This window comes from Myotis daubentonii, chromosome 6 (genome assembly GCF_963259705.1).
Source record: "Myotis daubentonii chromosome 6, mMyoDau2.1, whole genome shotgun sequence".
Classification (NCBI taxonomy): domain Eukaryota; kingdom Metazoa; phylum Chordata; class Mammalia; order Chiroptera; family Vespertilionidae; genus Myotis; species Myotis daubentonii.
The window spans coordinates 82,107,763-82,131,217 of NC_081845.1; the positions used below are offsets into that span (position 1 = coordinate 82,107,763).

At 44.6% G+C, this 23,455-nt stretch overlaps 1 protein-coding gene across 2 annotated transcripts; it reads left to right on the top strand.

Moving 5' to 3' along the window:
* The first annotated feature begins 17,295 nt into the window (after nucleotides 1-17,295).
* C6H6orf141 (chromosome 6 C6orf141 homolog) lies at nucleotides 17,296-22,908 on the top strand. Of its 2 annotated transcripts, none has more exons than XM_059701485.1 (2): nucleotides 17,296-18,333; nucleotides 21,792-22,908. In XM_059701485.1, exon 1 carries the CDS (start codon nucleotides 17,465-17,467, stop codon nucleotides 18,107-18,109), a length of 645 nt encoding a protein of 214 aa, XP_059557468.1. In that variant the 5' UTR covers nucleotides 17,296-17,464; the 3' UTR covers nucleotides 18,110-18,333; nucleotides 21,792-22,908. The 2 variants fall into 2 exon arrangements, with proteins under 2 accessions (XP_059557468.1, XP_059557470.1); XM_059701487.1 differs by having other exon boundaries at nucleotides 17,296-18,260.
* Nucleotides 22,909-23,455: the final 547 nt, after the last annotated feature.

A 23,455-nucleotide genomic window follows, 5' to 3' on the forward strand; every position in this document is an offset into this window, starting at 1 on the left:
CCCAGCGAAGCGGCAGGCATCATCCCGTGCCCTGAGGATTCACATCCTCCTTAACTGCCAGTGAAGAGAAAATGAAAACTGGGGTCAGGAGAATCCTGGAGAAAACATGCAGGCTCGGCCTGACAAGCCTTAACTAGCCCTGTCTCGGGTTTTTACAATCAATAACCAGAAAATAGATAGATAGATGGATAGATAGATGGATAGATAGACAGATAGATAGACGGATGGCCGGGGTCAGGGTTGCTGCAGCGGTAGCAGAGGGGATGACCCTGCTGAAGCCAGCAGTTCTCGGCGCAGAAGCAGAAATGACAGCAGGAGGACAATGATTTAACACGGCAGCGTGTGGCTACTGCTTTCTACCTGCCTGGGCTTCCCCTCTGAATTCTCACAACCACACCAGTTCCCTGCTGCCCTCAGTAACATTAGCCTGGGCCCACACTGCTCTGTCTCCCCAAACGCAGTGCCCACCACCTCTGACCCCAGTTCTCTGTGGACTGTTCTGTTTTTCGTCTTGAATGCCTGGCTCTTCACTTCTGCCTGTGGCTCTAGCCTAGAGTTCTCCCCTGGGAGTATTAGGAGGCAGTGGTTCTCACATCTGATACAGAGGGCTGGTACAACACAGCCTCTCCCCCACAGGAGGCGGGGCCTGAGAATGTGCATTTCTAACAAATTCCCGCTGCTCAGTCGCCTTGGGTGGGAGAAGGCAGATATTTTAATGCCAGAAACAGATGATGCAGCATAGGACTGGACCTTACCTGTCACCTATTCCAGCCTCCTCGTCTATAATTTGCTTTCTCTTAAGAAACTACGATGCATATATAGATGTGAATGTGGATATGCAGATGCGCATATAAACATACATATACACACACACATAAATATATAAGTATTTTTCTTTCATATTTTCTGCGTATAAACTCAGAATTGTGATGAGATAATACATTCTAATTCTCTCGTTGCATATGAAGAATTTGAGGACCCGGGAAAACAAATGACTTCAAGATTACACAGATAATCAGCACTGGAGGCCCAGCCAGAATGATGTCATTTTGATTTCAATCTATTTTCTTTTCACTCAATCGTGTATCTTTTTTGCAAAGGAAATTTAAATGCTTAAATAATTAAATCAATTATCGGTCTTTTATCCTTGTCAGTATTTTTTTTTAATTCACGTTCCAATTGTTTGTGTATATGTATCTTTGGAGGACAGAGATCAACACCACAGGCGGTAGCCAGTAAAAGCAGGCCCCTCACAAATGGTGGCATCTGTCTAGTCTGGATAACATTCACTTAGTCACGTATACAATACTAGTTTCTTATCTCACAGAGGTTCCCAAAATTCCACCTACAAAGATAAGGGGAAACCCAATGTTAGGGGTTTGTCCTGAGAAAAGTAAACCAACTGGCTAGAGGAGAGCGTCGTTTGAATAAAAAAAAATAAGACTCTTGCTTAGGTTGCCCAGAGTTCCTGGTTACCTGGAAATAAATGTCTCCTTGGTGCCAGGGAGAGCAGAGTCCAGAAAGCTCTCGGGACAATATGGTCTAGTAGTCCCTGCCCCCAGGATCCTCATTATCTTGGGCATTAATTAAGCCTGGGTGACTCCTACCTGATCCATGGGAATAATATTATAGCCTTATTTTCTTCCTAATAGTAACATGCCTACTGTTTGTTTAACGCTTGACTATGTGCTGACAGTTGTGCCAAACAGCAGAGATAGATAATGTAATCCCTGTGAAGGAGAAGGTATTGAATTCTGGCTCAGAAGTAGTATGACTCACCAAAAGTTATGCAGGTTTTAAAAGTGGTGGAGTCAAGATCAGAACCCGGGGTTTGTGGGACTCTGAAGCCTGAAGTCATTATGCTAATTGGCCTCTTAAGCAGCTTGGAATTCCTTGAGGACTATTTTTCCTTCCTCTTGTTGCTTTCTGAACAATGTACTCCAAATGGCACCCATACTTTGTTTTTAACTTTTATCTTCCAGATAACTAATCTATAATAATAAAAGGGTAATATGCTAATTAGACCAGACGTCATTCAGGATGAAGCTGGGGCCAGAGCAAAACCCGGATCCCAGGTGCCAGAGGGAAGCCGGTGCTGGCAGCTGGGGGAAGGAAGGCCTACTCTTACACGAATTTCGTGCATTGGGCCTCTAGTTAGACATAACTGCCCAAATTTCAACCGGTTTCTGACCTGTTACAGACTGTGTGGAGCAATTTCTGAATAAGGAGAAGAGAGAGACTCAAAGAATAGTAAGGGGCTAGGTCAGCAGACGGTCTGATAAAGTGCTGATATCAGTAACTTCTTCAGTCTAACATGTAAACCGGTGAAGAGTCTTAAGCAAAGTATCCATCTGTTTGGAAATCAGTTTGGGGTGACTATTGCAACAGTCTTAGCAAGAGATGATCCAAGTTTAGCTTGGATTTGAATGCTGGCAGCGAAGATGATGAGAAGGGAGCTATTTAGGAGGAGAAGCTGTCAGCATGTAGTGGCTGTCGGATACGATGAGAGAGAAGCATCAGGATGAGTCCTGGGTTTCTGTTGGGAACCCTGTGGCTGGTGTTTTTCTCTGAGACAGGAAACACCAGAACAGTGCCAGGTCTGGGGCAACTGGAGCAGAGGAAACTCTTCAGTTTTGGGTTGTTGAGTTTTGAAATATACAAATAATATGATCAAGTTGGATATCTGAATCTCAGGGAAATTGTCTGCGGTAGAAATATGCATGTAGGGCCCAGGCACACAGATGGTAACAAAGCCATGAACTCATCTGGCTGAAATGGCCTTGGGCTGGAGCTCGAATGCACAGTGATTTAAGGTTTAGTGATGGGGAGGCTCTGGAATGGGGGAAGGAGAAGCTGGAAGATACGAGGAAGGCCAGGAGATAACTATCACAGAAGAAAAAGGAGACAAAATTCAAGACTGGGGGATGGTCCATCGTGTCATATTACATGGAGGCCAAGAATACAGAAGGCACTGAAACTTTTCCATTGCACTACAAATATTTTAAAGATATGGATCAAGGAGAAGCCTGAAACAAGGATACACACTGTATGATTCCGCTCACATAAAGTTCAAAACCAGGCAAAGCTAGTCTCCAGCTGAGAAGGGGCCCTTCGAAAGGACAGGATCTAGAGGGGAGATGAGAAGCGGCTCTGGTTTCTGGTGATATTCCGATTCCTGACCTGGTGGGTCATCCAGGTGTGTTCACTTTGTGAAAGCTTATTAAGCTGTAGAATCTTATGTACTTTTCAGTATGTATATTACTCTGCAAAATGTCATGTCCATGAACAGAAAACAGGAGTGGGGGAAATTGGATTTTGACCCAACAATTCCTAAAGTTTATCCTACTGGTATAAAAACAAGTGTGCAAATTGTAAAGACTGATAATGAACTAAATAGTTAAGTAACTCGCGGATTAAATATAGTACAACCATTGGACGAAACTCTACGGGTCACTAGGAAACTATGACTGCTGACATGGAAAATATGTATGTGATGATGCTAAATGCAAAGCAATGCAAAGCAATTACAGAAAAGTTATGAATCACCTTATTTTAAATTCAACCATGAAGATAAGGAGGGAGTAAGCAGATAGGTAAATAGAAAGTTATGCACCATCTATTTAAGATTCAACTGTGAAGGTAAGGAATGAGTAAGCAGAGAGGTAAATACTTCTGAAAGCTGCCTGGTGGCTTTTCCTGGGAAGACAGGAGCATCTGGTAAGAGGCAGTAAGTATTTCATGGGTGGTCATGGCTGGAGACGATGATGAAAGTGAGAGTGGGGAAGGACATGTCACGAGACTAGAGCCACAGCTGTTTAGTAATTATCCACCTCACTAACTACAGATAAGTTTTCTTACAGACCCTGAGAAACTGGAGGATGAAACAAGGCTGTAAAAAGATAAGATGCCTCGATGGGTCCATTACTCAGAAAAGAAATACACTTTGAGAACAGAACAAGGACAGGACAGGCTTTGATTTGGTTGCTGTGCCTGTGAGAGGGTTAACTTGAAACGCAGGCAGGAAGGACAGGGGTCCAGTGGGAAACAAAGGCAGGTGGAACACAGGCAGGGGCAGACCCGGCAGTGTGAGCCGGCCTAACCACAGGAACCAACCACGCAGAAAAAATAAAATGTTTCTGGACTCAAAGCAGGAGGCATGGGAAGCCAAGGGAGGGCCTGCAGTAAACAAGGTGTACGAATGCATAGAAACAGAGAGAGTTCCGCATAGGGACAGAGGAAGAGCACATAGAAACAGGGAAAGACCACCTAAGTCCTTTGCTGGGCAAAAACAATTGAGGGAATCAATCAGGTGACGACACAGGTAGACACAGAGCAGGCTTGTAGCAAATATATACAAGGCTTTAACGGGCAGCCCATTAGTGAGTCCCCCTCCCCTTGTGGGGAGTCTGAACCTGCTTGTAATAAATTTCCCACACTGTGCTTAAACCTGGTCCGGTAGCTCATTCTTTGGTGTCCAGAGACACGACCTGGGAAAACCTCTGCTCACCGTTCCAGTTATTACCTGGACCCTGCCCCCTCCGAGTTTTTCTCAGGAACGCTGACCACTCTCAGGTCCCAGGATCAGGCTGTTTGTAAGATCACAGAAGATTAGCCACCTTGTTATCAGACTTTGAGCTCCTGAAGGCGGGACTGCAGACTCTACCCTCCCCTGTCCATGTTACACTTACAGCTCGCAGCTGCACGTAGCTATCTTCTCCCCTGTGTGTGTATAACCAGCCAACTGGCAAGGGGGGTCAGAGCAGATCTTTGCGGGTGGCCTGCTGCTCTCCCATGCTGCTGGCAGTAATGGAATAAACACTCATACATGACGCAACCCTGTCGCTTAAATTGGCTCAAGTGGTGACAGGCAGCCCGGACCCGACCCCTTGGTTGTCTGGTTACAAAAGGAGTCGATACAATGAGGATGCTCAGCGCCGGTGGATGTTGACCAGGTTCGGCAGGTTAAGTGTCTGTGTATTTGAACAAGAATGACCATTCACTCTGCCCAAGACCCACTGAGAGGAAATATACAGGAACAATTGAGAATTCAACCTGCTCACTCTTTGGGAGCCAGATAAGGCAGTGTCATTGGGGGCGGGGTAAGGGAAATATTTGTGCATCCTCTAAAAGAGAATCCCATCTAATGTCACAAGTTTTGATTCTCTTCATTTTGCCTTTCTAATAAAAAAAATTGTTTAGCGGTTTGAATTTTGAGAAAGAAATGAAATCACTATGAGTTAAATTTCCGTAAGTTGTCCATGACAATCCCTAAAGTTTTTATCAACTGTCCCTCACTTCAGGCAACACTAGAGGCAGGGAACAATAAAACTGAACGGAAAACAACAGATGTGTTACAGGATTCCAGGGCAGGAGGAATAGGGAAACTGAGACAGGAAAGGTTAAACAAGGCCAAACAGTGTGGATGCTTTGCAGCCAGCTTGTAATTAACAAGCCATTATCTTCCCCAGCCAAGGACAGAGAACAAGTGATTAAAAAAAAAAAGAAAAAAGAACACTAACGAGAGACTGCAGAAAGGGAAAGGGGAAAGGGGCAGTTTTACTCCCTAAGCAGAGAAGACAGCAGTCTCAAGACCTGGCAAGATAAAGTTGCCAGGTGCTTTTTGTGAGTTCTGGGAAGGCCACAACAAAATTTAAAAAAAAGGGGGGGGGGGAGCACCTTGAGAATTAATCTGTATCAAAAGAGTCAGCAGAAGTTTGAAGCCTATAGACAGGAGGGTATATAACGCCTCGGACCCCCACCAACTTGCTCTTCAGATTAGCTGAGAGCCCGTCTGTGCTTCCTAAGCCAGATGTGTAGGTTTGCTTGCTTTGCTTTTTCAATAAAGGTGCATGCTTTAATCGCTTTAATCAGTTGGCTTTTCACAATGCAGTCAAGGTCTCTCGTATACATTCGTTTATGTGAGAAGACAAGGATCGAGATTGGGCACAGCCCTCTCTACGGACTCAGGGGGCTATCCTGTCTGGTAACGCTTCGCTGGTGTCGGTGAGAGGTGCCTATAACAGATGGAATAGCAGAGCACTAACTGCAAAGATGACTTCTTCCTTCCAGCCAGGACAATTACATTACAATTATTTCAAAGGGGATAATGACAATAATAAAGGGATAAAATACAGAAGGAGGTGTTCTGTCGCTAGAATGAACAGCCTGGTTCCCTTTTCCCAAGTTTCTAATAGCCCACATTTCTCAATCTGATGGAAATCTTCACCCCAACTATACTAGTAAAACCCATTGCTATAGCCCTTTTCTTTTTCTAATGTTGACACTTACCGCCCCTGAAGAATGAGACGGAGGAGGGAATAGCCGCTCCCAGCCTCTCCTGTTTACCCGCTCCTGCCTCAGCAACGCTGGTGTCATGTGTGTTCCCAGCCCTGATCCAATTCTGCCCACTTGTTGAGTGAACTTGTCTTTTTCTGGGATGAACTTTTTTTTTCATTTCCCCTTATTCCTGCCCTTGTGTTTTAAAAAGTATGACTAAGAACCGCTAACATCCTCATACTGACTTATCTGCAGCTTCTCTTCACTAACAGATCTGTTTCTCCGAGGAAAAATATGCTCTAGGTCAGTGATGGCGAACCTATGACATGCGTGTCAGAGGTGACACGCGAACTCATTTTTTTTGGTTGATTTTTCTTTGTTAAATGGCATTTACATATATAAAATAATACCAAAAATATAAGTCTTTGTTTTACTATGGTTGCAGATATCAAAAAATTTCTATATGTGACACGGCACCAGAGTTAAGTTAGGGTTTTTCAAAATGCTGACACGCCGAGCTCAAAGGTTTGCCATCACTGCTCTAGGTTTTAAACGCCACTGAAAGGCTTAGCATGAGACTGTCGGACGTTGAGTTATTACCGTGCAGTAACTGCAGTGAACAGCAGAGGTCAGATTTTAGTTCCAGATTCTTTCCCAAAGAGAGGGCACTTGAGTTGTTTCTTGTTGTTACATCAGAATTTTTGCTACGTTTTGCACTATTTCTTTGCAGCAGATTCCTGAGCCTACACAACTTTATTCTAGGGCTTTTGAGGAAAATAAATACATAAAGATAGCAACACAAATTCTGAAAGAAAAACTGAACAGTGTAAAAGGAGAAATTAACCCTATCAATATTAAAACATACTATAAGGGTTACATCATTTAAAGTATAGTAATGCTCCATGGTTACCCAAACAATGAGACAGAAAAGAAAGGTCCAGAATTACAAGTACCTAGGAAGGTTTAAATGAAACCAAAGTGGTATTTCAAATCCCTGGGGTAAAGATGGCATTTTATTTATTTTATTTTTTTTAATCCTCACTCCAGGAATGAGGGTATTTTTTTCCATTGATTTTTAGAGAGTGGAAGGGAGCAAGAGGAGGGGGGAGAGAGAGAAGCACCAATATGAGAGAGACACATCAATTGCTTGTGCCCCAACTGGGGCAAGATGGCATTTTGATTAAACAGCAATGAGACAACTAGGTAACAACTTGAAATAAAAAAGTTGATTCATACCTCATACCCTATACCAGAATAACCTCCAAACTGATCCAAGATATAAATAAATACAGACACACATACTTTTCCCATTTGTCTGTCCATTAGTGGATCTAGGTGAAGGATACAGCAGCTATTTATTATACTCTTCTTTCAACTATTTTTATGTTTGAATAAAAATAAAGCATTGGTAAAGGTTGCAGATTTAGCCCTAACCGGTTTGGCTCAGTGGATAGAGCGTCGGCCTGCGGACTGAGGGGTCCCAAGTTTGATTCTGGTCAAGGGCATGTACCTTAGTTGTAGGTACATCCCCAGTAGGAGGTGTGCAGGAGGCAGCTGATTGATGTTTCTAACTTTTTATCCCTCTCCCTTCCTCTCTGTAAAAAATCAATAAAATATGTTTTAAAAAAAAAAAAGGTTGCAGATGTACAGGCCCAAAGTGTGTACAAATGACAAACACAAACACAATCACCACAAATTTAATGTATCCCTGGCCGGCGTAGTTGCAGGGTCGGCCCACAAACTGGAGGGTCTCGGGTTTGATTCCCAGTCAAGGGCATGTACCTGGGTTTTAGGTTCAAACTCTGATCTGGTCAGAGCCTGAGGGGGAGGCAACCAATCAATGTGTCTCTCTGACATCGATGTTTCTTTCTCTTTCTCTCCCCTTCCCCCAACTTCAACTCTCTAAAAAAAAATCAATGGGAAAAAATATCCTCAGGTGAAGATTTAAAATAATTTTTAATGTAAAATATTTTATTTTAAATATTATTTTATTCTCACTTTTCTTGCAATGAGTTCTGCTTTATCTTTTCATTGGTAACTTCATGGCTTAATAATTTTTTAATTGATTTCAGAGAGGAAGGGAGAGGGAGAGATAGAAATACCGATGATGACAGAGAATCACTGATCGGCTGCCTCCTGCATGCCCCACACTGGGGATCAAGCCCGCAACCCAGGCATTCGCCCTGACTGGGAATTGAACTGTGACCTCCTGGCACATAGGTTGATGCTCAACCACTGAGCCATGCTGGCTGGGCATGACTAATAATTTTTAATAAATATTGAAGTGCTATATTTTATTCCACTCAAAAAACTTAAACCCAGCTCTGGCCTGGTGGCTCCATTGGTTGGAGTGTTGTCCCATACACCAAAAGGTTTGATCCCCAGTAGGGGGCGAATATAGGGTTTAGGAAAACCAAAGTACCTTAAACCCAGACAGGAGACAATTTAGCTCAGCAATAGATTATGAAACCAGGAGAGGCAAAGAATGCAGAACTTGAAACAAAGAGGTCTCAAGAAGGAAAGAAAGAGGAATCAGGGCTCCAAAGAAAAGAACTGAAAGACAAATATAGTAGAAATAGAAAACTGATGAATTCAACAATGATGTCTGGCACTGATGTAGGTATTGGAGATACAGCAGTGATAGTTACAATGCAGTGCACAAGATTTTTTTAAAAATCCCTGTTTTTATTTATTCTAGAGGAAATGGCATTTATTATGGGGCAGGTACTGCTCTTGGGACTTTGCATATATTAACTTCACCCCAACAACCTATAGCATTGGTGCTATTCTTTTTTTTTTTTTTTTTTTTTTTGATACTATTGAGCCCTAATACCTTATTATGGTGTTCTTCTCAGAATGCCCACCAGGGGGCACTATTGAACCGAATCTCTCACTAGGTTGCGGGTGCTGTTCTCAGAATGTCTATAAGAAGGAAAACTAAATATTGCCACAGAGTAAGTGGATGCTACACAGACAAGTTCCCAGAACCAAACTGGAATTACAACTAAATTACCAAAAAATCATCCTAAAGTTAGAGTTCAGAAGGCAGACACCATGCTTTCCTGTGCTGAGTCATTCCTTCATTCTGATGAGGCCATCTTTCTCAGGCAGACTTTTGCTATGCAGTTGTCCCATGGTGTGGAGTCTCTGAGAATGGCAATTAGCCTCCAGGCAGCAGCAATTGCCCCACCCTATTGGAACATCTCTCACCACACCTGAGGATGATTGTCTGAGGGCTACTTAAGAGTTAATCCAATCAGTCTACAGGCAGAGGCTGGTCTCTGGAGGCTTTGGGTATTTGCCTGATCTCACTAGTCAGAAACAGCATTTGACACTATCCTGTTCTAGAGACTGAGAGGCATAGCAGATATACCTAATACTCAGTCACAAATCCAAACAGCCAGCCAAAATGGGCAGACAAAAACACCCCCCTAAATGAAAGAACAAGAGAATTCTCCAGAAGAAATAGAAATGAAATGGAGATAAGTAATTTACCTGATATAGAGTTTAGAATAATGATGGTAAAGATGCTCAACAGCATGAGAAAAGATATAGTAACTATGAAAAAGAACGGTCAGAAATATAGGCTGACATAGCACTAATAAAGATCAACTGGAAGGAATACACAGCAGATTAGGAAAAACTGAGGACTGGATCAGTGTATCAGGAGACAGGCACTGGTGCTATTCTTAACCTCACTCTTCAGATGAATCAACTAAGATAAAGAAAGTATGCTGCCTAAAGCCATGCAGCTAATATATGGCAGGATAGAAATTAAATCCAGGGAGTTTGGCTCCACCACTCACACGCTTAAATTCTGCACTATATCACATAAGTAGGGAAGAAACTGAAAAAAGAAAAATGGGGTGGGGAGGGAGGAAGGGTCTGAGGAAAAGGAAGTTCAGAAAAACAGTGGAAGAGACACAAATTATGATCAGAGGAAAGGCTAGCTATTAGGAGTATTAAACTAAAGAAGGGCTAGATTCCATACATTTCTTAATGAATTTGTAGTATGGAAAATAAGAAAATAACATAAGATTGTCCTTAATATAAAAGGACAGAGAGCCCTAGCCGGTTTGGCTCAGTGTATAGAGAGTCAGCCTGTGGACTGAAGGGTCCTGGGTTCGATTCCGGTCAAGGGCATGTACCTGGGTTGCGGGCACGTCCTCGGTGGAGGGTGTGCAGGAGGCAGCTGATCAATGTTTCTCTCTCATGGATGTTTTTAACTCTATCCCTCTCCCTTCTTTGTTAAAAAAAAAAATCAATAAAATATATTTTTTTAAAAAAGTTGAGAAAGAGGAGTAAGTTGAGAGAGACAGTGGGGCCAAGTCAATGTCCTATACCACTTTGGCTAAGCCTTGCCCTTGAGGGGTGAATTATGAAGTATGTGTAAGAGGAAAAGAGGGATTATTACTAACAGTTTCTTTGAGTTCATGGACATTCCAGATCAACTAGTTTGCAAACTTGCTAAACAAGAGACTCATTCTTTTCCACCCACTCTTTCCTTTGTTGCTATAACGTAGCACATTATAACAGCGAGCTACTTGGGAAATGAAGTCTGCCTAAGGATTTCCACAGCTGTCATCCCCTAACCTGATTACATACATGCACATTGATTAATATAATCATGTAATGGAAAGAAAAATTGCCTTGCCCCTTAAATTTTTTAATTACAACCTAATCAAGACTGGGTATTAAGATCGCGACCTTTATTTTACTACCCAAGTGATTATTTTATTTAACATATTTAATGAATATTAATACACCCATGTTGAGTCACAGATAAAATGATCTCTGGAATAACATTACCTGCTGCTGCTGGACTTTTGTTTATGCTCTAGATGAGTGTAGGATAAAGAGCACTGGTTCTTTCGTATCACTAAATGCTGACTCAGTCACTAATGATGCCATTTCCTGTTTAATAAGTCACTTAGTTATCATACTCAAGGAGAGGGCCGGGCTTATATTCTGGCCAGTACCAGGAGAGGACGGTGATGAATATACTTTAAAACTTGGGATAATGCAGGCAGCTGACACTGAATTACAATTTTAAAACCTCATGTAAGCAGCTACTGCTGAGTGCTACATGAGCCATCTTTTGCAGTTGCCGGGGTGGAAAAATAATTTTTTCTCCCACCTTTATAAATTCTTCTGGCCAGAATCATAATCAAATTAACATGAGACAGATTAACAGGAGAAAATCTCCAGCTTTATCACATGCGTGCATATGGAGGTAGCATAAGAGTATGAGCCCCCAGGACACACTGGGCTGTTGAAACTTATTGGCCTTTCTGGAGAAAGGAGAGGGGGCAAGGGTCTGGGATTTCAAAGGGAAAGTAGGCAGTTCACAGGCAGAGGAGAAAGAGCAAGCATGTGACCGACAAATTCTTGCTGGGCCACGCGGAAACAGTGGGGCACACAGAGGAGTCCAGCAAGCAGGCTTTGCCAGGTCTCTCTGTGACTGCCGCAGTTTACTAGTATACGCTAAGGTGAGTGTGCTAAGGTGAGTGTGCTAAGGTGAGTGTGCTAAGGTGAGTACACTAAGGTGAATAGTGAAAGTGAATAGCTCCCTTCCTTCAAGCAGGTATTTCTTTAGGCAGGTAAGTTTCTTTCTGAGTCTTTTATTTCTTACAAATAACCAGCTTAGCCCTAACCTGTTTGGCTCAGTGGATAGAGCATCAGCCTGCAGACTGAAAGGTCCCAGGTTCGATTCCGGCCAAGGGCATGTACCTTGGTTGTGGGCACATCCCTAGTAGGAGGTGTGTAAGAGGCAGCTGGTCGATGTTTCTCTCTCATCGATGTTTCTAACTCTCTATCCCTCTTCCTCTCTGTAAAAAATCAATAAAATATATTTTTAAACCAGCTTAAATTAATCAATATCCCAAAAGGCATATTTTTTTAAAAAACTTTTTTTTAATGTTTTCATTGATTTCAGAGAGGAAGGGAGAGGATGAGAGAGAATCATTGATCTGCTGCCTTCTGCATGCCCCACAGTGGGGATCGAGCCAGCAAGCTGGGCATGTGCCCTGACCAGGAATCAAACTGTGACCTCCTGGTTCATAGGTCAATGCTCAACCACTGAGCCACGCCAGCCGGGCAAAAGGCATATTTTGCAATGGTAAACTCTGGTCCCCCTCACAGTTAACCAGCAAACTTAGTATTTTTATCTTTTAACCCAACATCATGCAGCTCCCAACCAGAGTACCTACCCGACCCAGCACAGATAGAATTCCCCTCATTCCATGAAGCTTTTCTTAACTGCTCTGTCACCCATTTTTCCCCCTCTGGACTGGATTTAACTTCTTTTCAGTAATTGTGGTGCCTAATATACATATTGTTCTTAATTTTTCTTTTCCTGGTGTCATAACCTTAAAGATAATCTACTTCAGTGGTTCTCCTACTTGGTGGCTGTTAGAATCATCTGGGAAGGTAGTTACCAACTTGCCAGTGCCCCAAGCTGCCCCAGACCAACAGAATCAAATCTCTTACAGTGGGCCAGATAATACTTTTTTTTTTAAATAGATTTTTAAAAAGGAGAGAGAGAGAGAGAGAGAGAGAGAGATCTGTAACCTTCCTTACACGCCATGAAGGGGAATCGAACCCACCACTTTTTGGCGTACAGGACCACCATGCTCCAACCAACTGAGCCAGCCTGCCAGGGTGCATATAACACTTGTTTGTTTTTTTAATACTCTGCAGGTGATTCCAATGTGTAATCAAGTTTGAAAAGTAACGAGGTAGTTCAAGTTCATTCAGATTGGAAAATTTGGCTGTTTCACGTCTATTGGTTTTGTCTCCCCAGTGTGATTGTAAATTCCTCGAAACAGGAATTCTCGCATTTACTTAGCAAGAATAAGTTATTTGTGGTGGAGGCATATCCAGCAAACAATAAAGAAGCTCCATTATCTAGTGATCCACTAGTACTTTCAGACAGGGCGGCTTAAAAACAATACACCTGCCTGAACCTGGTCTGACTTATTCGCTTTATGGAGGCCTGAGCTTCATGAACAGCCATCCTCGAGAAAACCCTGATATTTCCCCATAAAAGTGATGTGTGCGTGAGCATGACCTGTCATAATATGAAAGGCTCCTTTATTTCTAAAGATAAAAAAACATTATCTGAACAAATTAATTAACAACAGACCCAATAATGGCAAGTGAGCCACAGAGTCTTTGCTGACTCTTGTCTGAATTGTGAATTTCGTGGCGAAAGGCACCGATAGGCTCTCACTCTGCCAGTGAGCCAAGGAACCCTGTAATAAGTGTCACAGAAACCTTCAGCCCAGATGTAGAAACGCGAGCTGTAGCCAATACGCTGAAATAAACATTTCTTGACCATCCTATTTGCCACAACTCTTCGAATTTCCTGAGTTTTAAAAGTGAAGCCCTATTACCGTATTACTTTGTTTGATTAATGTACTGATTCAAGAGAGGTATTGATTCATTTCCTAATGCCTGAGCCACCCCAAGCTGTTTGCAGCCAAACCACTAGAAATCCATTCTGTGGCAGATTTTCCCTTCCCTTTCACCCGGGCCTCTCCCTGCCCCAACAATATTCCTATTTCACTTCAGGGCGTGGCACTATAAACTTTCCAAATTAACAAATGGTAGAGCAGCCAAAGGCCAGCCGGAACACACCTGCACTGAAGATCTAATTAGGGTTATTTATCTCCCTTCAGCAAGTCAGAATGCACCTTTGAGAAATTCTGGGACATGTCATTAAGTGGAGTTAGGAGGCACATCTCAGATCAGACTTAAGTTAGCTGATTCTAAGGAAGCAGGAGCAGGTCTTGATTAGATCTTGTCAAGGAGAGGGGGCAATGCAGAGAAAGGGTGCCTGGGCCATTTTTATCCAGCAAACCAGAGAATTCAAGCAGGAGCGGAATCATTGGTAAAGCAGCAGGGCCAATTATGTTAGCCATAAGGGGGGTGGGAGGGGGAGATGTTTGATCTTTTTTATGGTTTTGTGGTGGCCTTGTCTCTGGTCACAGCGTGTCCTTTACACGGCCAATGTTTATATTATGTGAATGTTCATTACGTGCCATTGGCACCAACACAGCCTAGCTACCAGCAGGGCTGTCTTATTTTTACTTTTCCACAAGCAAAAAACAAAACAAAACTATCTACTAGGCCAGTTTTCCAGGTCAAGAATTTTAGATCTGATAGGAGAAGAAAGCTATAAAATATCGCCATGGCTATAAAATAAAGCCAGAGGCCTGCAAGTGGGGGGTAAACCTCCTAAGGGCAAAGGTACTAGAATGACTGAGAATGAGAGTAAAGTAGAAGAATTTAAAATAACGTCTGAATCTAATAGGCAAACGAGAGGGCCAGGTCCTGGGCTGGTTGGGCTACCAGTGACAGGCGTCCTTTGACACTACCAGGGTGCAGTGTCTGCTGTGACTTTTCGGACCTCGGGGATAGAAATTACTTTACTAACTGGCTGACCAGCCAGAAACTATAATAGGCAATTCAGAGAGCTAATGGGGTCCTTTACACCATTCTCACCTTTTAGGCACTTGGAGACATTAAAGCCCAGCAGACAGCACCACTCTGGAGGCAAGCCACCTGTGTCTCTGGTTTACACTCTTTTTAGGCTTTGTCTCATTGAAGCTCAATTTGCTTGGCATTTCCTCTGCATGTTCTTCTGTGCATTTACATACAACTTCTTGACATCTAGAAATTCAGGTGCTATGTGATGGGTGACTCTCATTTCTCAACAAATGGGTTTTTCTCATCCTCCAGTATCGAAATGCTGAATACTGACATATCGGAGCAATAAATCTTGTGGTTTACATATGGCTTCCCTCGGAACACAGACCTCTTCATTGGAATTTCCCCAATATTCCTGTAAAGAAGGAAAACACGGCGCGCCCATTGAAAGCAGCAAAAAAAAAAAAAAAAAAAAAAGGCCTGGAGTTTATCTAAGCTGACTTTTGGTGATGTTTCTCATAAAGCTGTCCACGGACTGCTAGCATCAGAATTACTGAGGGTCTTGCTAAAACCCCATATTCTAAACCCTACCCCAAACCTATAAGAACAGAATCTGAGAGTAGGTTATGGCATTAATTTGCAGGTGATCTTCATGTACATTAAAGTTCATTTGCTATCTCTTATTTCTGGATAGAGAACTTGATTTATGTTACTACATATAAAGAAGAATTCTTCAAGAGAAGAAGCAATCTGGTTTTTCTCTCCCCCTCCCCCCCCCCACATGTTCCCATCACCTAGAATAGTGTCTGACAGTCAGCACACACTCAGTAATTACTGGTCAAGTAAATGAACAGGAAAGAACATGAAGTCATAGGCTTAAAATAGGCAGGTAATTTCTGGCTCTACTCTTTATTAGTGCTTGACCTTGGGCAACTACCTCCCTGTCCTTCAAAGTTTTCAAGGAAACTGGAGTAATACTTCTGTTATCAGTGGAAGCGGGGTTCCTGGAGCACCTACCAATGGAATAAGCACTTGCAGAGGATGAGATATGGTAGAACGCTTTATTTCCATGGAATTGCATCCTTTCCGCAAAGCTAGAAGCAGATCAGAGTCCAGAGTTCCCTTTCCATGCTGGCGCCCATTAGTTGCAGTCCATTAGTCCATTGTGTGTGGGGCTGCATGACCATGGCTAGTTGCAGTCCATTAGTCCATTGTGTGTGGGACCACATGACCATGGGCCATGTGGGGGAGCACAAGGGAGCCCCACAAGCCCAACGTCACAAAAGTCCCCAGAGCAGCAAGAGGAGCGAAGAACCTGAACTCCTTTATTCAGGGGATTAAAATACCCCAAATCTCCTGCCCTTGCAGTGGCCACGCCCATTCTGGCCCATGACCTTTTTGACAGCAAGCACCTTCCCCATGTTACCCCAACTTTACTGGGCATGCTCTAGCTCCCCTTTGTTGGAACCCTGGGGAGTGTAAAGTTGTAGCTCTCTGGTGAAGCTGCCCAATAGACAAGCCTATAGTGTCTGGCCTTCCCTTTGCTCGTTTCCTGTTATTAATAACTAGTTAATCACAGCAGTATCACTAATTCCTTAGTTTGTTGCAAAGAGTAAGTGAGTTTTAAATCAAAATCTTCAGTGAGCTATGATTTACCAGAAACCAGCCCAAGGTCAGGCACCGAATCCGCCAGATCTGACCCACGTTTTCTCATGCCTACCACACTTTTCTTAATTCTAAGACCTGGCAGACTACCTGGTCCTTCATCTATGGGCAAACATTTCCACCGCTGCAATCATTTTTCTAAAGCAGAGAGGAAAACTGCGCATGTTCTAATGAAACAAGCACCTGTTACTAAGAACGGACAGACATCACACACTAAGCTCCCATTTTCCAGTTAGCCTCCGGCAAAGCTTAGTGTGGCAGGGGGCTCGGAAGAAGTAGATGCCAAGAGCACACGGAGATACATCTATTTTCAACCTCTGGAGTTAAAGGGGGGCGGGGGGCGGTGACGGGGAAAATTAAAAAACAAAAACAAAAAACACAACGACATGGACACAACACTAAATCCTCAAGACGTTCGTTTAGCGCTTTGTTTCCATTTGGTCAACGGCACGAAGGCCTCCCTGGGAAGCACGCTGATGAGCACCAGAAGGGAGACAGGTGGGACCCCAGGCTTTCCGGAGGGGGAGTAGCAAACCAAGGCCCTTTCCCACGGGCGTCGCCTTCCCCAGTCTGGTCCTGGGATCGCCATTCGGTCACCTGGGCAGCGGGCGGGGTGGGTTCGGGGCGGACAGGAACCCTTTTCGGAAGAATTTGATCAGGTCAGATAACTTTTTCAGGAACTTCCTTGTTCCTTCACTAGGAGGAGCGTCCTGGGGAGATACTTCGTTGGGCAACTCCAGGTGCGCAGGGCGGGGGTGTCCGGCGCCGCGGCTCCGGGGGAGCGCGGGGCGCGGAGAGCCGGGTAGATGCGAGGGAGGCGGGAACAGACCGGAGCTACGACCTCGGGAGGTCAGGCTTTTGTCTTTAAAGGCTGAACGCCGCGGGCGCAGGGCGAGCGGGGAGCGGAGGGGAGGGGAGCGGAGGGAGGGGGGCGGGTCCTGCCCCAGGTTGGCCGGAGACGATCGCCCCCAGCTCCGCGGGCGGGACGCCCCGGGGGCGGGGCGGGGGCGGCGTGGCCACACCCGGCGGCCAGTCCCGCGCTTTCCGGGGCTCGGACGGTGTCTGCTGCGCGAACCCGGGAAGGAGCCAGCGAATGAATGACCCTCCGGCCGGGATGGGGGCCCCGCGTCTCCGCCGAGCGACGCCCCTCGCGCACGCCCCCCTCCGCCTGGGGCGAGCCGGGCCCCCCCTGGCCGCGGGCCCCCCGAGTCCCGCCGAGGCGGCGGGGGCGAGCGGGAGCGCGGGCGGCGCCCCCGAGGCCTGCGGGGCCGCGGAGGATCTGGACTCGGAGTCCTGGGTCCGAGAGAAAGTGCTCTTTCTGCTTCACCCGGAGCGAGGGCTGCGGCCCCGCGGGGACCCGGAGCGGGAGGAGGGGGCGGGCGAGGAGGCCCGGGGGTGCCCGTCTCCGCACTTACCTCGGGAAAAGCGGGCGCCGGGCCGCGGCGCGGACGCTCCCCCCGCCGCCCGGCCGCCGGACCGCGCCGCGCCGCCCAAGCGCGTGCTGGTGCGGGTGGAGGACTACCGGGCGACGCAGGAGCTGCAGCTGACCGAGTGGCCGCGGGGCTGCCTGGCCACCCGCACGGAGGAGCGCGCCGTGACCGTGGTCACGTTCCGCACCCACGGCGAAGCGGGTGGCGGGGCGCAGGGATCCCTGGGCACGGAGAGAGGCGCCCCGAGTCCACGCTGCGGAGAGACGGTCTTTTCTCGGCCACGAGGCCCCGAGTCCCCAAGGAGATAAACCCGGAGGAGGGGCTGCGGGGTGATCGAAAATTCTCAGGGACAGAAAACACTCCTCCCGGACCCTCACCCCGCAATTAACCAACAGCGAGGACTTGGAGCGGCGCGCGCGGGCCGGGGCCGCTGAGCGCACGGACGCAGACGGGAGAACCGTAAGCAACGCACTACCTCTTCCTGTGGCTGAAACACGGTGAGGGCCTTGGCGACCTACGCCGTTCAGAAGGGGTGGGTATTTTGACATTAACAATGTGGGACTTTTGAAATAAGGAAATCCGTTGTTCGTTCTCATTTTGCAATACCTCTCGCTCATCTGTTTTCCGCTCACCCGCTCTCTCTTGAAGACTTCAAAGCAGAACGTTTCAAAAGCTGAAAAGGTAAAACAGAGCAGCAAGTAAACAGTTTTGACTTTCTCCTGATGTCACTTTTTTCTTTGTTCACAGTTCAGTGTTAGGGAGAAAACAGGCGCTAGGAATGGAAGGGGAAGAGAGCAGAAAACTGGGCGCCCACAGGGAAATGCCATTTAAAGGAGCTTTACCCCAAAGTGTCTACTTTAGCCCAGTAAAAATGCTTTTCGTCCGAAACATTTAATTAATGTTTGAAATACCCAGATACATCTTCTGATCTAAAGGTGGAAATGTATAGTTTGCCGTAAAATGACTATATTTTTTTTGTCCATGGTTATTTTATTAATTAAGATATATAGTCAAGACCGTATTGAAAATACTTCTCTCCTGATGCTGTTGACAACATATTTCTTCTGGTGCTGTGGAAAGAATTCATTTTTATTTTACTTACTCCTCTTTTTATTAAATTCCATCTTTATTATCCCTTTAGTAGGGTGCCATGGTTTGGGAATCTGAGGAGCCCCCTAACCCCCCTGGAAATAGACTGCTGACTGGCAGGGCTGAAGGGGAGGTATTTGGTTACCGAAAGAATTAACAAGACAAGGGGACTTGGCTTTTGAGGAATAAGCTGTTCAACAGTGTCCCCTCCCTTACCAGCTCCCCCTCTCTGCCCCTTGTTTTCAGTTTAGAGCTTGAAATGCCCTCAGGTATCCTCTGACCCACTCCTTGCCTCCTGGCAGACAAGATTGGTCAAGTATATCCCTATGTTATAGATGGGCCAGCCGTGGCCTAGAGGTCATGTGGCTTGTGTAGGTCACACAGCTGGTGATGCTGCTTCTTACAAATAATACAGGTGGCTGTGTCCCAATCAAACTATTTATGGACACGAAAATTTGAATTTCATATAACGTCCCAATGTCATGAAATATTATTCTTATCATTTATTTAAAAATGAAAAGACATTCTTAGCACACTCGCCATAGGAAACGGTGATGGCCTGATTTGACCTGTGGACCGTTGTTTGCTGGACCTTGTATGACCGGTCATAAAATTCAAATGATAAAGGGCTTTCACTCTCTGATGTGTAGCAGAGTCCCTGGCATGTGGTCAGGATATTCAGGGCAAAATTCAGACAGGAGACGGGAAATCCATGTTGATTTCTGAAACGGTGAAGCGTTTATGGGTGAATAGGATGTAAATGTAAACCAGCACGCGTTTTCCTTATATATAGGTGCTATTTCAGTAATTCCAGAGAAAAGCAGCTGCCCTAAGTTAGGCAAGGATAGGATCGTCTCTCGCCTAAAGGCTGGGAATGGCCTACTTCTAGGGGGTCAAAGGTAACCTTGGGTTTTCCAACTCACGTTCAGGAGAAGTACGAGAGTCACCTTGATGTCCCTGAGCCCTGCAAGGCCTGTTGGCTGGACAGTCACCACTAACAGTTCTCAGGCCCATGAGCTCCTCACTTGAAAGAGGAATTCAGGACCTGAGCTCATATGTGTTCAAAAGTGCCTGGTGGGTAGAAAAGGTAATAAAGATCCCATAAAGTAAATTACCTCCCCTCCCGCCCCCCACCCTCAACAACCCTGCCTGACAACTAGTTATGAGGTTAAACTTGGCTGACGGATTTCAAACCTGAGTTAGTAAATTTCATTGTGAGTCGTTGTATGCCCCACGTGATAAAGCATTGACTAGTTAACAAGAAAAGCCATTTTAACATTGATCGAAAACAGCATCATTTGGTTGCCTTCTCTATGGAGTTCAGCTTGATCTCTGTGTGCCTCTGTCCTTATTTGTTAAATAGGGATAATAGATTCTATCAACCTCATGGCAGTTTCCCCGCCCCCCCCCCCCCCCCCGCCCGGGGTTAAGATAAATGAAAAATACTTAGAACAATGCTTGGCATGTAGTGAATGCTCAAAGTTAGCCATTATTAGTAGTAGTATCTTTTTAAAAATGTTATTATTGATTTTTAGAGATAGAGGAATGGAGAGGGATAGAGAGATAGAAACATCGATGAGAGAGGAACATCATTGGTCAGCGGCCTCCTGCAGGCTCCCACTGGGGATCGAGCCTGCAACCCTGGCATGTGCCCTGACCAGGAGTCGAACTGGCGACCTCTTGGTTCCTGGGTCGACACTACTGCTGAGCAACACCAGCCGGGCAGTCGTGTTATTGTTATTTTTAGTTCACTTTCATCCTAATCAGGCTTCAGTCTTTTGCTTAATAAGTCAGCTGAAGGCATACAGCCCAAGAAATCACATTGAACTCAAAACCAGTGGTTTTTATTCACTCTTTTCTCCATTGCTGGAAGAAGACTTATTTCTAGCTTTTTCCAACACTTAAAGTATCAGTAAGTACATTCCTTAAATTCCTTAGAAATGACCTCGTCTTTGTAATTAAGATTCACCCTAAGGTTCAGAGACCTACTGTGCACCATGCTTGTGTCTTTGAAGGGGCTTCACACACTGCTTAGCTCCTGGTGGCTGGTAGGAGCTTTGCATTCTGTCTTTAGGACCTGTCAGGTTAGTTTGTTTCCCCTCTGGGATTCAAAATCTGATGCTCTGTTGTAAGAGAAAAGCAGAATGGGCACAATTAAGTTTCCATTTTACAGTATCTCCTTTCTTTTAAAATGTTTTTATTCAAGTCAGCTCAACTCCATTTGTTAGGATAAGGGTCTCAAAGTCTGGGCAGTTCTCACTAAATGCTGTTCTTGCTAACTGTTAAAGTGGAGCACAGTATTTTGTAGGAAGAGCTGTCAATACGATGAGCTTGACAAGAATCCAACCTGATTAAGTGTAGCCAGCTGCAAGGAACAAATCAATATGTAATTAACCAAATAGTGGCTATAAGCAATGGCTAAGCCTCCATTTCAGGGAGGTGAGTTTTTTATGTGAATCCCATTTCCTTTACTTGGTTCAAGTAGATACAACTAACTAATGACTGAAGGGAGTAGCCAAAGAACATGCATGCATAACCCATAGACACAGACAACAGTAGTGATGACCAGAGGGAGGGGGGCGCGAGGGCTGGGTGGAGGTAGGCAAAGGATGAGCTGGGGAGAAATGGGTACACCTGTCATAGTAACAATAACAATAAATTAAAAAAATAAAACTAATGGTAACCATGTCTAATGGAGCACCCCAAAGAGTGAACCTCCCCCCAACACTTTCATCCAAATATGTTGAGGTGATTTTTAACTCTTTTAAGTAAAAATTCTTTTTAAAGCGCTTACCAACCTTCCTGTTAAATGCCTGCAATGTACTTACAGATTTCCTTTAGACAGATGTCTCCCTGATATGAAAAGTAGAAAGTTGAAGTGCTGTTGAATTTGCTTCACAGATTTTCCTGGTCCCAGCAGAACTTTGTCCTGTGAGGAGCCGGTGGAGTCTTACCATTCACGGAGCCCTGGGAGTGAATCGAGAGAACCGTGGCCATTATCAGTACTAAGATGTCTCTGAGAATGGCTGGATGTTGGCTCTTTGGTCTCACTTCCACCGCACCGGAAAATGTGATCATCTAAAGTTGTCTTAGGCGGATGAAACCCAGCAAGGACTTCCCGAAGCCACCTGGCCGCTCAAGAGACCATAGACCAGGGGTGGGCAAACTTTTTGACTCGAGGGCCACAATGGGTTCTTAAACTGGACCGGAGGGCCGGAACAAAAGCATGGATGGAGTGTTTGTGTGAACTAATATAAATTCAAAGTAAACATCATTACATTAAAGGGTACGGTCTTTTTTTTCAATAGTTTTATTCATTTCAAACGGGCTGGATCTGGCCGTGGGCCATAGTTTGCCCACGGCTGCCATAGACAGTATCATAGTCACATAACCACCATGGATCGGGCAAGTGTCAACCTCTCTTAGAACCTTTGTCCACAACCTTCATCACTTTGAGATTCAATACATGACTTGGTATTGAGAGAGAGAGAGAAAGCTTTCTGTTAAAATAAAACGTTATGTCCACTGCAGACAAATTAGAGAAAATATTTTGCTAGGGAAAAGAAAAATAGAATAAAAGAAAACAAACTTACCCATGACCCTACATCTCTTTTCATATTTGGTATGTTTCCAGTCTGGTTTTATTGCTTTCATTCTATTTTTATATATGTATATGTACACCTTTCTGAGCATAAACTATATATATATCAAAGCTGAGTATTATCTTTACACAAACTAATGTATGCTGATGCTTCTCAAGGTATAGTCTGTGAGCCTGCAGCCTGGACATTCTCAAGAAAGTTTAGAAATGTGGAATGTCAGGCCCACCCCCGAGCTGCCAAATCAGAATCTGCAGCTGACCAATCCCTAGGGGATTCACATTAAAGTTTGAGAAGTCACAAATGAATATATACCAGACTTCACTCTTGTAATCTCTAAATGTTAGAGATTGACATGACAATGTATGTATTTCTGTATCCCACTTTGTCACTTATAAAAAGTTTTTATTTTCCCCTGTATTCATTCCCCCTGGTTAATAGTGCTGTGTAAATAATACTGTATAGATTATGAAAACATTTAGAGATTACGAAAGAGCGAAGTCTGGTAGACATTGATTTGTGACTTGGCAAAGAAAGCTCTAAAAAGCTTTGTTATTTTAAAAAAGGCCTTATTCTAGAAATTTTCCTAATAAAACATGGATTGATTATGAGAGTTAGAACTACAGACATGTGGGGCTTACAGGCAGATACATACGGTCTGAGAAATGCATTTTCCCATTGCAGGCATTGTCATCTTTGTGTGAACATCATCAAGTGTGCTCACAAACCTACATGGCACAGCCTACTACACGCCCAGCTCTCTGTACAGCCTGTTGCTCCCAGGCCACACACCTGTGCAACATGTTACTGTGCGGAGTACTGTAGGCAGCTGTAACACAATGCTAAGGATTTGTGTATCTAAACATAGAACAGGTACAACAAATATACACTATCAAATATGAAAGAGTGTCCACCTGTATAGGGCACTCACTATGAATGGAGCTTGCAGGACTGGAATTTGCCCTG